The 13,793-nt window shown below is 48.3% G+C and overlaps 1 protein-coding gene across 1 annotated transcript in view; it reads left to right on the top strand.

Annotated features, from left to right (window-relative positions):
* Positions 1–13,564, top strand: part of MARCO (macrophage receptor with collagenous structure) — a 38,573-nt gene extending 25,009 nt beyond the window's left edge. The window contains exons 8-12 of the mRNA XM_066345190.1: positions 9,972–10,016; positions 10,758–10,856; positions 11,369–11,413; positions 11,971–12,147; positions 13,274–13,564. Of these exons, the coding sequence (XP_066201287.1) occupies positions 9,972–10,016; positions 10,758–10,856; positions 11,369–11,413; positions 11,971–12,147; positions 13,274–13,404 (497 nt within the window). The 3' untranslated portion in view covers positions 13,405–13,564. The remainder of the gene's footprint in view (positions 1–9,971; positions 10,017–10,757; positions 10,857–11,368; positions 11,414–11,970; positions 12,148–13,273) is intronic.
* The last annotated feature ends 229 nt before the right edge of the window (positions 13,565–13,793 follow it).

The following is a 13,793-nucleotide window of genomic DNA, read 5'->3' as shown; positions in this document are numbered from 1 at the left end:
CAGGAAGAAGGACTGGCTCCCTGTGGGCCCACCAGAAAGAGGCAGAGGGACTCCTGTGCTCTGCCCTCTGAAGGTTCTAAGGCTGTTCCTCCTCTGTCTAGAGTTCCTTAAAGGCCTTGAATGCTATAACCAAACCTCCACCATCGGAGAGGAGCAGGGCACCTCAGCCATGCTGTCTTCTCTTCTGCTTCTAGCTGTGGACAGTTTCCACTCCCTCCTGCTGACCTAAAGTGAGGCCCTGAGGCTCAGGGATTTGGGCATGGGCTATCGAGAAGTCCTATCTTGTGCATTCGCCCAGGGTTCTCAGGCTAGCGGTAGTAGCCCACAGCAACTAACTGATTGAGACTAGTTTCTAAATTATTGTGCCAACTGAGCCTAGGCTGTAAACTGTCATGTCAATTTAGTCTGTTATAAACCATTATGCCAGCTTGCTCTAGGTTATAAGCCATCATATCAATGTGGTCTATTTCTCAACCACTATGCCAATTTTATCTAGTTACTACGCAAGTCTGGACAGCTGCAATGGTCTATAAAGTCTGGGTAACCATGTTAATTGCTGGACCCCAACAATGCATAAGACCCCATACTTTCCCTCAGACATACTGATGGTTTAGAAGGCAAACAAACCTTTGCCAAACTGTGTCAGGCACACTTTGATGTGGAGAACGTTTCTTTGCGCGGAGAACTGTTGTATGCCATTTAGAAAACCAGGTGCAGGCCAGGAGGTGTGGTGGCAGAGCTGGGCTGTGAGAAAGAGCTGCATAGGATGTCTGTGAGTGGTCTGCTGCAGTCCCCTCCTCTGCCAGGGCCAAGGTCATGCTGGGGTTTGCAAACCTGGATGCCCTCACCACAGGGCTTGCTATGGACCCACACCAGAGGCAGGGCCTCTCAATTTACATTGATTAAATGGTTGGCTGATTGATTCCTTAAACAAATGTGACTTAACCCTGTTAAATGCTTCAGATTCGCGTGGCGGGGCTCTGGAGGGGGGTGGCAAGAAGCAGAGCGTGCCGGGTGATATAGGAGCTTGCGTTGAGCCTCGGAGACTGCGTGGCAGTCAGACCTACACAGGAGGGGAAGGGAAGAGCAGAGGCGGGGACCAGAGCAGCCAAAGTCATGGAAGAGTGAGGGAGGGTCTCTGGGGTGGTGTCCTTGGTGCCTGATTGGTGTCTAAGGTTGGGATGTGGAAGAGTCAGGGGCTTTAGTCAGAGGCTAAGTGAGGCCACCTGCTGACCAGCTTTGAGCTTTGGGCCTTTGACATTTGGGGTTTTACTGAAGGTTGTTGGGAGCCGTGGTGTAGGCTACACCCACTGTCCTGCCAGTTCATCTAGTCTTGGAGCTGATTTCTTTCTTTACACTGACACGCAGGTTGTTAGCAAAGGCAGGGGCTGTTCAACTTGATGCCACCTGAAGGCCACCAGCAAGGTGGCCTTCCAGGAAATCTTCCAGGAAGAATTCATCTGGTGTGGTGGTCAGGTGGCTCCCTCCTCTGACCTTATACCTTCCTCTTTCCTTAGGTGTCTGACTTTGGGGCCTGAGACTGTCTCACCCCTGTGCTTTCTGCTTGGCTTCATGGCTTTCTTCCTTCAGTTATAAAAAAGGAGTATTCATCCTTACCTACACCCCCCATTGGTAGACAAAGCAAGAATATTTGGGTAAAATTCTACCCAAAGGGGCACTGTGCCCACTGCTCGGGCCCCGCTCTATGTCTCCACTGTCTGAAAGTAGGGAATCTTGCCCTGCACCCTGAATCCTGGGAGAGCTTGCATGAAAAAGGCAGCTCCTGACAGTGAGAGTTTTCATGACCACCCAGTGGGCTAAGCACACTTGTGAGTGCTATTGCACAGTCGGAGATGCAGTCAATGACCACCCAGTGGGCTAAGCACACTTGTGAGTGCTATTGCACAGTAGAAGATGCAGTCAATGACCACCCAGTGGGCTAAGCACACTTGTGAGTGCTGTTGCACAGTCGGAGATGCAGTCAATGACCACCCAGTGGGCTAAGCACACTTGTGAGTGCTATTGCACAGTCGGAGATGCAGTCAAGGTTCAAATCCAGGCCTGGCTGATCTGAAGCTTGGGCTCTCCATCAATCAGACTAGTGAGAAGCATCAACCAGGCACATTCCAAAGGCGATTACTGAATCCCGCTGCCCATGTGAACATGATGAACTACATTTTCATTCTGAGGCTTGTGGTAGTTACAGCCTCTCTAAACTTGCCCGGGTTCCTCACACAAATCCAAATGCTTGTCTCGAACAAATCGCTGATGGTCCACTTGGTCATCTCAAAAGAGAGTTCCCATAGATAGGACCATAATCAGCCCCATCGCAGATAGGCCTATCTATCGCCCTCAAGTAAGAGGTTCATGAACTTGGGGAGAGGTTAGATTTCTTAAGTGGGAGACGGAAGGATGGGTGGTGACTGGTGGCCAGATGTCATCATGGAAGATAACGCATACTTTTCAATGTCAGGATGTTGGTATTCCCCGAACTAGAGGTCCTATGGTATTTGCACAGTTTTGATTATATCAAGCCAGTTTTTCAAACTGATGTAGTTTTCCCATTTTGTAAATAAAATCATTAATCTCTCAAGAGGATATCTAGTTGCATTAGATGAAAACAGAGAAATTAGAGTGCCTTGGCTTGACCTGGTAAATAGCTAGTTTTCAATATTGTGCATTGATAATAAAAACAAAAAGGTCTGTTTATTATCCACAATGTCTCTGTGACAGACACTGTGCTTGGGACTTTATTCCCATGACCTTAGTTCATCTACCCACACACCCGAGTTTCATCATCCCTCCTACCTTACAGTTGAGGAAGCAAAGGCGTTCCTCAGGGCCTTTCAGTTAGTAGACACCGAATTTGGGAGTTAATCTCAGAGTCTGACTCCAACACTGCTTTTCCAAGCTTTGTTGTATAGACCAACATAAAGTATAGGTCACAAGATAAATCAGTACTGCCTGTACCACCCACCTCACAGTAGAAGTCCTGGCTTAGTCACCAAATCTCCCTGCTGCCATGAACAGCCACAAACCCCATTCCAACCCATTCCAGTGCAAAGTTTTCTCTTGTTCATACCTCTTGAGAAAAAGAAGCCATTTCAGACTAAGGATGGTGAAGAGAAAATGAACTGCATAGTTTATAAAGTAGGCGTTATGCCTCACCTGTGGTGGTGCGGTGGATCAAGCGTCGACCTGGAATGCTGAGGTCGCCGGTTCAAAACCCTGGGCTTACCTGGTCAAGGCACATATGGGAGTTGATGCTTCCTGCTCCTCCTTCCCTTCTCTTTCTCTGTGTCTATCTTCTATAAAATGAATAAATAAAAATAATTTTTTAAAAAAAGTAGGCGTTATCATACAGCAGAACTCTCTGTGGTAGTAATTTCCTTTACCATTCACAAAACAGGGTTTTATCAGACCCTCAAAACTTAGATTTTCTAGCCTTTGATCTTTTAAACAATTGCAAAATTATTTTTTAAAAATTTTGGCAAAAAGAAAAACCCACAACAAAATGAATTTTACCTTAAAATTTCATAAAGTTGATTTGTAAATGAGGAAGGACTCACTTCAACTTGTAATTACGGCATTTCTCTGTATTTTCCTATTTCTACCTCAGGGAATGATGTTAGAAACAGCCAAAGTGTTCAAGCTCCAAAACACCAGTCTGATCAGAAATTCTGCATCTCAATAGCCTTCAAGTTTAAACCATAACAAGAACCTGAATTTTCTGTCCTGTTGTTTTCTCTGGAGACAAACCCAAAGTGCAAAATAACTTAAAATCTATTTTCTGATCTGTATTTTACAATGTTTTACTTTAAAGATAAGCAACAAGCCCTGGCCGGTTGGCTCAGTGGTAGAGCGTCGGCCTAGCGTGCGGAGGACCCGGGTTCGATTCCCGGCCAGGGCACATAGGAGAAGCGCCCATTTGCTTCTCCACCCCTCCGCCACGCTTTCCTCTCTGTCTCTCTCTTCCCCTCCCGCAGCCAAGGCTCCATTGGAGCAAAGATGGCCCGGGCGCTGGGCATGGCTCTGTGGCCTCTGCCTCAGACGCTAGAGTGGCTCTGGTCGCAATATGGCGAGGCCCAGGATGGGCAGAGCATCGCCCCCTGGGGGGCAGAGCACCGCCCCTGGTGGGTGTGCCGGGTGGATCCCAGTCGGGCGCATGCGGGAGTCTGTCTGACTGTCTCTCCCTGTTTCCAGCTTCAGAAAAATGAAAAAAAAAAAAAAAAAAAAAGAGTTTAAAAAAAAAAAAAAAGATAAGCAACAAAAAGTAATCCTTAATAGCAATTAAGCCCTATATTGTGAATTTTATTCTCAGTTAATTTCATTCTCTGTATCTAAGTACTGAGTTAGTCCTAGAATTCATTAAATTCTACCAAGTCATATTATTAAATTGTCACTTATGAATCTTTTCCTTGTCTTTCTCTAAATTTCTTAGAAACATTTGCAGAGGCCTACGTGCATTCTAATTTTGGGTCCACTATGCACCCTCTTCCATTTTGACACACAGCTCAATTTGTCAGTTATTAAATTCATCCTAAACATGCCAGGCTGCCTTTAGCCTGTTAACAGGATGGTATGTAAGGAGGTTTCCTAATGTACAGCTAGTGCTCGACTTATGACCACGATTGGTTCCGACAGACCGGTCGTAACACAATTTGGTCGTAAGTTGAATAGGCTATATGTACAGTACTGTGAAATGATGTTATAAAAATCTTTAAGTCATATTTTATCATAATTTTCTTTCATTATTGTTATATATCATAATTTTTTCTTTGTTCATTTTATGCCATTTTTATTATTTCTATACCATTTTGTTTCTTATTTTTACATTCATGAGGTTTAAGTATAACACTGCATTACCAGTACAACTGGTTTAATATTTGCAAAACATACAAAATTACAAAATACAGGTGCATATAAAAATACAAAATACAGGTGTAAAAAATACCATAGGAAACATTTTCCCAATTGCAAAACATATCAAAATATATAAACATGTACAAAACATTTATTGGCTGCTGGTGCTTGGCTGCAGATCATTGATGTTGTCATCTGAGGCAGCAGTTGGGGTTACTGGAGTTGGTTTTTTCATAAACATGTGTGATCACATTCACTTTCTTTCCTTCTTCGTACTTGTTCATTGATTGCTTTCTCATATGTGCCTTGACCAGGGGATTACAGAAGAGCGAGTGGCCCCTAGCTCAAGCCAGTGACCTTGGGCTCAAACCAGTGACCAGGGGTCATGTCTATGATCCCAAGCTCAAGCCAGCACCCCTGCACTCAAGCTGGTGAAACCATGCTCAAGTCGGATGAGCCCACGCTCATTTTCGTGTCGAGATCGATGACCTTTCTTTCCTTCTTGGCAGGCTGAGGCATAGACAAAGACAATTTCCTCTTGGTAGACATCTTGGGAGGGATTTGATGAAAAATATCCAAGACACAAAATACAAATTCCTGTACCAAGTCTGGGATAACAGTTGAAATTGTACAAGCAGAGATGGTAATGCTGCCAGAAGCTGGTCCGCACTGTCGTACACCCAGCTGGGCAATGCTTGCGTTGCCAGATGCGGAGCAGTCGTGGCTAGCAATTGTGGTCGTAATGTCGAATGGTCGTAAGTTGCATAGGTCATAAGTCGATCAATATCTGTACTGGAAATTTCTGCATAAATCAATGAGGAAAACTGTGCCTCAACTTGGACCTGCCACTGACTAGCTAGGTGACTGTGGGTGGGTACTTGACCTCCTTAGGCCTCAGTTTCCCCCTCTATGAGTAGTCTATAATAATATCTGGGTCTTTCAGCTCAGTGGTACTCTGGGTTTGAAATAGGCAAATTTTCCTTGAAAAAGGAACATTCTAAAATTTTAGGCAGAACGCCAGCTAAACACTAAACAATAGGAAGCCATAGCTTTCTGACTAAACTATTATGGGGGTGGGGTTTGGGGTGGGCGAATACTTTCCTTGAGTCAACACCTTGCAAAAAAATATGTTGGGCCCTCTCAGCTTCTATGTTTGCGATACCCAAGGAGAGCCAGCTCTTTTGTGGTTAAGAAGGAAACCCAGCATTCACTCTCTTTCCTGCGTAGTTTTATATGTACATCTAGATCCTACTTGTCCACCATATTCTCTCTTTCTGATCCAATCAGAATGCTGCCTTGCTTTAAACTATAAATTTCATAGTGAAGTGATTATGAGTTCTTTGACTGAATTGTGGATATCCTCTAGAGCAGGGGTCCCCAAACTTTTTACACAGGGGGCCAGTTCACTGTCCCTCAGACTGTTGGAGGGCCGGACCATAAAAAATACTATGAACAAATCCCTATGCACACTGCACATATCTTATTTTAAATTAAAAAAACAAAACGGGAACAAATACAATATTTAAAATAAAGAACAAGTAAATTTAAATCAACAAACTGACCAGTATTTCAATGGGAACTATGGGCCTGCTTTTGGCTAATGAGATGGTCAATGTCCGGTTCCATATTTGTCACTGCTAGCTGTAACAAGTGATATGACGTGCTTCTGGAGCTGTGATGCGTACGTCCTGCGTCACCGGAAGTAGTACTATATGTGAGCAATGCCACGCTTTGTGGCGCCACCACATACAGTACTTCTCACTGACCACCAATGAAAGAGGTGCCCCTTCCAGAAGTGCAGCGGGGGCCAGATAAATGGCCTCAGGGGGCCGCATGCGGCCTGCAGGCCATAGTTTGGGGACCCCTGCTCTAGAGTACAGTGAGGCTTAAGAGAAATCACATAAAATTCAATTCTAATTCCCTCCACTCGAGAGGGGAGTGTTCGAGACAAAACCACCATCCATTGCACACACACACACACACACACCCCAGAGGACATTTTCTCAAGGCCCACAGGTTCTGGGGGCACTCAGATGTGAGAGAGATGGGGGCTTCCTCAGAGGCAGGAAGGCTGCTTACAGGAGGCTGGCTGTGAGCTGGTTCTAGAGATCGAATGAGATGTGTTTGGGGCAGTGCTACTCAAGGTGTGGTCCGTTAGAAATGCAGGGTCCACCCCATCCACTGAATCAGCTACTCTGGGCAGGACCTTGCATGTTGCTTTTTTAACAAACCCCTTGCAGGTGATGCTGAGGAACACTCCAGTTTGATGACTTATTTAGGACAAAGGAATGGCCCAAGATCAGCTAGGAATGTTTGAGGAACCAGGTGAACAGCCTGAATGAAGACGCTGCAGGAAGCAGTGAGCCCGCAGCCACAGGGCTGTGGTGGGTGGGGCCTGGGACCTGGCTTAGACAGATCCCGGATGCTTTTGAGTGTGGACTTCCTGGTTCATAGAGAGGGAACTGGCCCTGCCTTGCAGGGCAGCTGGGAGATAGAACCATCTGAGAGACAGAACATGGCAGTGTTGGGAACGCCCCCAGCAGGTGCCCCGTGCACTGTGGGCGGCAGCAGACACAGAGTCCCCAGAAGGCGAGGGGCTGAAAGGAAAGATGTGAGAAATGAAATAGGGAGCATCAGGACAAGGACTGGGAACCTGATGAAGAAGGGTTTCCCAGGGCTCCTGTCTGTACATGGTATTTGTTGGCTGGTGCTTTGCAGACAGCTGGAGAGGGGCACTTCTTTGGAGGGGAGGAGAGCCACAGTCCTGAATTCCCTGAACTTTGCTTCTAGGGACAGGGTCTTAAGGTAGAGATTTCTGCACTATGGTGCCCTGTAGGATGTAGACAGAGAGGGCCAAGAGTCTGGATATGGTGTAGATATGTGTCCGAATGTATCTTCACCCCCCTGATCCTGACGCAGGCTGTTCAGGTGCAGGTGAGCAGAGAGGAATCGTCTGCCACCTGCTGGTTGACCTCAGATCAACAGCAAACGGGGGCTTGCTGGGCAGCAAGCCTGGAGCGCATGTCATGTCGAGGCTATCCGTGCCTGGAGGGGAGACAGGGCACCTTTACTGAGCACTTGCCAGAAATGAGGCTCAGCAGCTGACACAGACAACTTCACTGAAGTCTCACCACTGCTCTCCAGGGACAGCCAGGAGACTCAGAGGAGGACAGGGAAGCGGAGGGACAGAGACACTTTGCTCAAGGTCAGAGTGCAGGGCATCGGACTTTAGGCTCTTGGCTTCCCTGGAAGGAAGCGTGCCATCTGTGAGCAAGGTTGGAGAAGCTTCACAGTCAGTGACATTTGATATTTGAGCAGGTTTTTCAGGCTTGACTGTAGTTCTCAGGGGACCGTCGGGTTAAGCATTCCAGATAGAGGGCTCAGAGCACAAATGGCCTGGGTGAGCTGCCAGCATCAGGCCTTTGCATTGCAGTGCTCCAGCTCCTAGATCAGTGGTTCTCAACCTGTGGGTCGCGACCCCGGCAGGGGTTGAACGACCAAAACACAGGGGTCGCCTAAAGCCATCGGAAAATGGCGACCCCTGTGTTTTGGTCGTTCGACCCCTGCCGGGGTCGCGACCCACAGGTTGAGAACTGCTGTCCTAGATGAAGCTCTGAGCCTCGGTCCTGTCTCTGTCCCTATAAGGAGGGGCTGTAGCAGTAGCCGGCTCAGGGCCTTCCCATGTGTCCTGCTTCTCTGGGAGCCAATGCCTGTAGTGGCAGCTCATGGCTCCTTGGCCCTCTGACCCTCCACCCTTGGCAGCACCTGACCTCAGGTAAGACATCTGAGAGGTGCTAGGAGCCAGGGCTTCCTTGGCTTGTTATTTCGAGAAGGTGTTCCAAACAGACTCACCAGGATTCTAACTTACCCTCCATTGACCAGTACATGGTAGGTGCTCAGGAAAGTCAGGACCTGGGAGGCAGGAACTTCCTCTAGTATGAAGTTCCCCCAGGCAATGTGCAGCTAGGGTAACTGTGATTTCTGTTAACACCAAACGGCGGGCCTTTGGTTAAGGCTGGGCTTGCACCCAGGAGGGATGCCAGTCAAGGGCCTGGTGATGAGCACGGCCTCTGCTCTCATTGCTCTTCAAGTCCTCTAGTAACTCTCTCCACATCAGTGTCACCATTTCATTCTCCCAGGTCTGCGTAGCTGTCTTGGAGAGTCTTGTCTCTCTGAAATAACACTAACACTGGCCCTTAAAAATGGAGAAACTATGCGTTTGCTAAACCAATAAACTATTATCCCACAGTGACTCATCCTGGTGCTGAGAAAAGTGGACCTTCCATAGAAGTTAGTGATTGAAAGAATAAATGGGAGGGAGGGAGGAAGAGAAGGAGAGAAGGAGGGAGGAAGAGAAGGAGGGAGGGAGGGAGGAAGGAAGGAAAAAAGGAAGAAAGGAAGGTTGGAAGGGAAGAAAGGAGGGAAGAAGGAAAGGAGGGAGGGAGGGAGGCAGGGAGGGAGGGAGGGAGGGAGGGAGGAAAAAAGGAAGAAAGGAAGGTTGGAAGGGAAGAAAGGAGGGAAGAAGGAAAGGAGGGAGGGAGGGTAGGAGGGAGGGAAAAAGGATTTTTCATGTTAGAACTACAAATAGTATAGTCACCAATAATTGTAATGATTATTCTTCCAAATGGATCTTTCACCACACTGGGGGCCATAATGAAATAAGCCAACCAAATTATTGAGCATTTGCTATGGGTGAGGGCCTCCAACATTCCTGGTGGCCACTGTGTAACATCTACATTCTTTTGGATATAAAGATAGCTTTATTTTCAAAACATTTCTCAATTCCGATAAATCGCAACAGGAAGGAATAGAATTGGATTGAGATACTGAGTCAGGCTATCACTGGCAAGGAAGGCCAGCCAGCAGGCTCAGGGCTGTCTACCTCGGACTTCCGTCCCATCCATTTCTGTGTCACCCAGCACACACATTCCCATTGCCGCAGTCTGTCTCCTTCTCTGCTCTGCTAGGGAGGCTTTAAACAATCTGAAGAACCAATGTATCTTTCCATCTGCATTAATCAGACAAAAGGTAGAGGTTGTCTAAGATTAAAAGTGCCTAATATCCAAGTTTCATTATCTTCTTCCTTTTTTCTGGTATTTTGATTTTAGGACTTCAAGGACAGAAAGGAACAAAAGGAGAGTCAGGAGTTCCAGGTAAGAGGCTGACTTCATGTTAATTTCCTCAGAATGGTGACTGGAAAGGCTCATGGGGGGTGGGGGGGGGGATTCTTCTTGACTTTGTTGCACCGCTGTGACCTTCCTTCAAAGTGGCCTAAGCCCACAGGGATTCAGTGAACTGACAGTAGGGAAGGGTAAGAAATGCAGAGAGCCAGTGGTTGGGTAGGTCAGCCTGTGCAGCCACTGAGGCACCTCGAGCTCGCCCCCCCTCCTCGCTCACCTCACCAGACTCTTACGGCCGTCCTCAGTCCCTGAGCTCTTGCTTGTGGTTGGTCACACTTCCCATGCAGCATCTCCAGTGTCCTCCACAGCCCGAGTCCAAGGGGCACTGAAGCTACACTTCTCAGACACACGTCTTCCTTGAAAACTGGATGTTCTGTCCCTATTTTAAGTCACCAGAGGAGAAATTGAGGCTGAGAAACATTCTAGCAAATTCTTCCAGAATGTCTAACACCTCCACACAATTAGGTAGCCTGATGAGGACCAACGATCTCTGGAACCCTGTCAGCACGTTCTCAACCAGCATTTACATGGGAGTCAGGATTAAGTGGTGCCACCTTCCTCACTGGACCAAAGACACCAGCTGAATATCCAAACAGCCCAGTTCACAGGGGAACCTGCTAATCAAAGACAACTCAGTCATTGAACACCAAGGTTCTTGGTCCCCCTCGTAAAGTGGAGCAGGACATCTGACAGGGTGGTCTCTCTCCTCCCCAGGCCCTGTGGGCATGAAGGGAGATAAGGGAAGCCTAGGCCTGGCAGGCCCCAAGGGTGCATCTGGACCGAGTGGCCAAAAGGGTGACGCAGGACTGAAAGGTAAGGCCTCTGCTTCTCCTTTAAGTTTTAAGAGGAGAGGCCCTGAGGTAAGGCGCTTGGGAGTGGTCAGAAGCAGAGGGTCACGGTCCAGTGGATGGGTTCTGCCCTGGGACTGCCTCAGCACTGAGCCGACCAAAGTGGACAGGCAGTCTGGCCTAGCGGAGACACACGTGAGCACGCACGCACACCGTGCCCAGCCTCGCCCAGGCCACTCTCAAATGACCAGAGCTTTCTGAGAAGGGGATGCTTCCCACTCTATGTCTCTTCCCTGTTCCATGTCCTTCTCTAATCTAGCTTAAACCCTTCCTGCTGTGGCGTAGGTCCATTTCTTCATACTTAACCACTGGTGCCCAGGGACTAGCCAGTCCCCATGAGGCCAGGTCACCAGCAAAGCTGGGAAGAGAGTCCAGCCTCCTCCCCACCCCTCTGCCTACCTCCCCACCTCTGGCAGAGGAGAGCAAGGGGGGCTGGCAGGTTTCCTTCAAATCATGTGGTTTTTCTCCTTGTGACAGGATCCTCTGGGCCACAAGGATTAAAGGGAGAAAAAGGTCAAAAAGGTAATTGCTGATTTTATTCTCTTTAATTTGAGCTTTAGAGTCCATTCTGTACTTAAAAAATGTATGGATAGCAGAGGAGAGGACTTGGTTCTCAGAGGAATTCCTCAGTTTTTGGCAGGTTAATGGGCTCTTCCTTTGGATAAGTGTGTTCACAGCAACAACCACAGTGCAACATTTTTTCTTCCTTTTTTCCTCTTCCTCCCTTTCTCCTGCTCTCTTCCCCTCTTTTTCCATCCTTCCTCCTTTTTTTCTTCTCTCCTGCTCTCCTTTCCTTCCTCCCTTTTCTTCCTCAACTTTTCTTATCTCCCCACAACACAAGTGAAGGAGTGGTCGTCTGGATTTGTAAGACAGCCAGAGGCACGTGTTCCAATGGTATCATGGCTGCAGGCCCAGGGGCACAAAGGCTTCTTGCCAGGCCATGTTGGTGCCATGCGTAGGCTCTTTTCTTTCCCCTTCCCCTAACAATTCAATTTCCCCAAATGCAAGTGCAGAGCCTACCTTCACTCAAAGCCCTGGGCTGCCTGCCTCACCTCTCTTCCATGTGTTTTCTCACCCAGGTGAATCCCTGCACAGTGTCAGGATTGTAGGCTCTGCGAACCGAGGCCGGGCGGAAGTTTACTATGGCGGTGCCTGGGGGACAATTTGTGATGATGACTGGGACAATTCAGATGCCACTGTCTTTTGCCATATGCTGGGTTACTCTGTGGGAAAGGCCATTTTCAATGTTGGAGCCGGTAAGTGAGTCCTCCATCTCTTGCCTTGAGGAGCTGATGTGGGCTTCCTTTTCCTTTGGTTGCAACCGATTCGGTGTGGTTTGGGTTAAAAGAAAAAGATGGTTCAAGCAACTGAAAAGTTCTACAGCTCAGGGCTCAAGACTTACACCCTTCCAGCTTGGCCACCCTAGAATAAACATGAGCTTTCATCTCCAAGAGTGACATCAAAGGCTTGGTTGGGGTTCTGGCCAGCCTGGCTTGGGTCAATGTATGTCCAGCCCCTGAGCCAGAATGTGGTGTGGCTGATGGTGTTTGTGAGGCACAACTCTCTGAAGTCCAGCTGAGATGCTGGTGCTTGAAGAACAAAGTAATTCACAGGGCAGGCACACCCCAGCCTTGGTGCCAGTTACCCAGAGACTGAGGACTGGGCTGCCCATGCTGTGATCACCTTTAAGAAGGTGCAAAGGAAGATAAATGAAATTGGAGCAGGGACATCCTAAAATCAGTCTGAGGTGCTGGAGACTCAGCCTGTGTCTCTCAGCAGAAGGTTCAGACATTCTCTACCAGAGTTAAGCCCACAGGCCGAGCCCATCTCCACCCCAGGGCTGCCCCGGCAGGCACGCATGGCCCCTCCCTCCCGTGCTCCCCCCTGAACGCCTTCTGCCCTTACTCCCCCCTGAAGCACATAACTACTTTTAAATCTGAGTCTAGTTTGATTGTAAAACAACTCTAAAATACACATTTCCCTCACATCGATTGTCACACTGTGGTATAAACTACTACACTCAAACAATCCAACTGTCCCAACTGCGCTGTTGACCTGAAATCAAGTGTCAGAAGAAAGGGGGTTCGAGGAAGGTGAATTCCTGGGAGGAACATGGACACACCATAGTGAGTTAGCGCCGGGGGACCCTCAGGAGGGGATTTCAGATAGTGCGTGGATCAGTAGCAATACTTGGATGAGACTTTCTAAAGCAGCACAGGGACAGAGTCATTATAAGAGAGTAGCCCAGCCGTCGACACCTTGGGCCGGAGTGGCTGTGAGAAACTGGCCAATCTACCCCGAATGGGAGCTTCAGCATCCAGTGGGTCACTCAGCTTCCAGCCCGACCCCACTCTCCATCCCCTCCTTGCTTTCTCTGTCTAGGCACTGGGACGATCTGGCTGGATAACGTTGCGTGTAGAGGGACAGAGACCACACTGTGGAGCTGCAGCAAGAGTTCCTGGGGCACTCACAATTGCAACCACAATGAGGATGCTGGTGTGGAGTGCAGCTGACCTGCCCAGCCCTCCGTCTCTGGGGCACAGCCCCCAGGTGCCTACAGGCACAGATGCCCCCCCACCTGGGCGAAGTGCCAGCGCTCTCTGAGTGCTACCCAGGGAGTGCGGTCATCAATAAAACTCAAAGTTCCAAGTGACACATTCTTGGCTGGGGCTGAAATCATTAATTTGTACCTCCCAACCCTTCTTGATGTGTCCACTCAATGCACAAAGCATTACATTGAGTTCTCACATGCCCCTGCACACAGGTACAGTGGGGTCTCCATTTATAGCCAAGGTGATCTAAATGTGACGCAGAAAGTGAAAATCACCTGTAGTGACCATTCCTTCAAATCATTCAGATATAGCATCTCTCACCGCAAGTTCTCCCCCAACCACTGGAGCTG

This window comes from Saccopteryx leptura, chromosome 7 (genome assembly GCF_036850995.1).
Source record: "Saccopteryx leptura isolate mSacLep1 chromosome 7, mSacLep1_pri_phased_curated, whole genome shotgun sequence".
NCBI lineage: Eukaryota > Metazoa > Chordata > Mammalia > Chiroptera > Emballonuridae > Saccopteryx > Saccopteryx leptura.
This window is presented reverse-complemented; position numbering and strand designations above follow the sequence as displayed.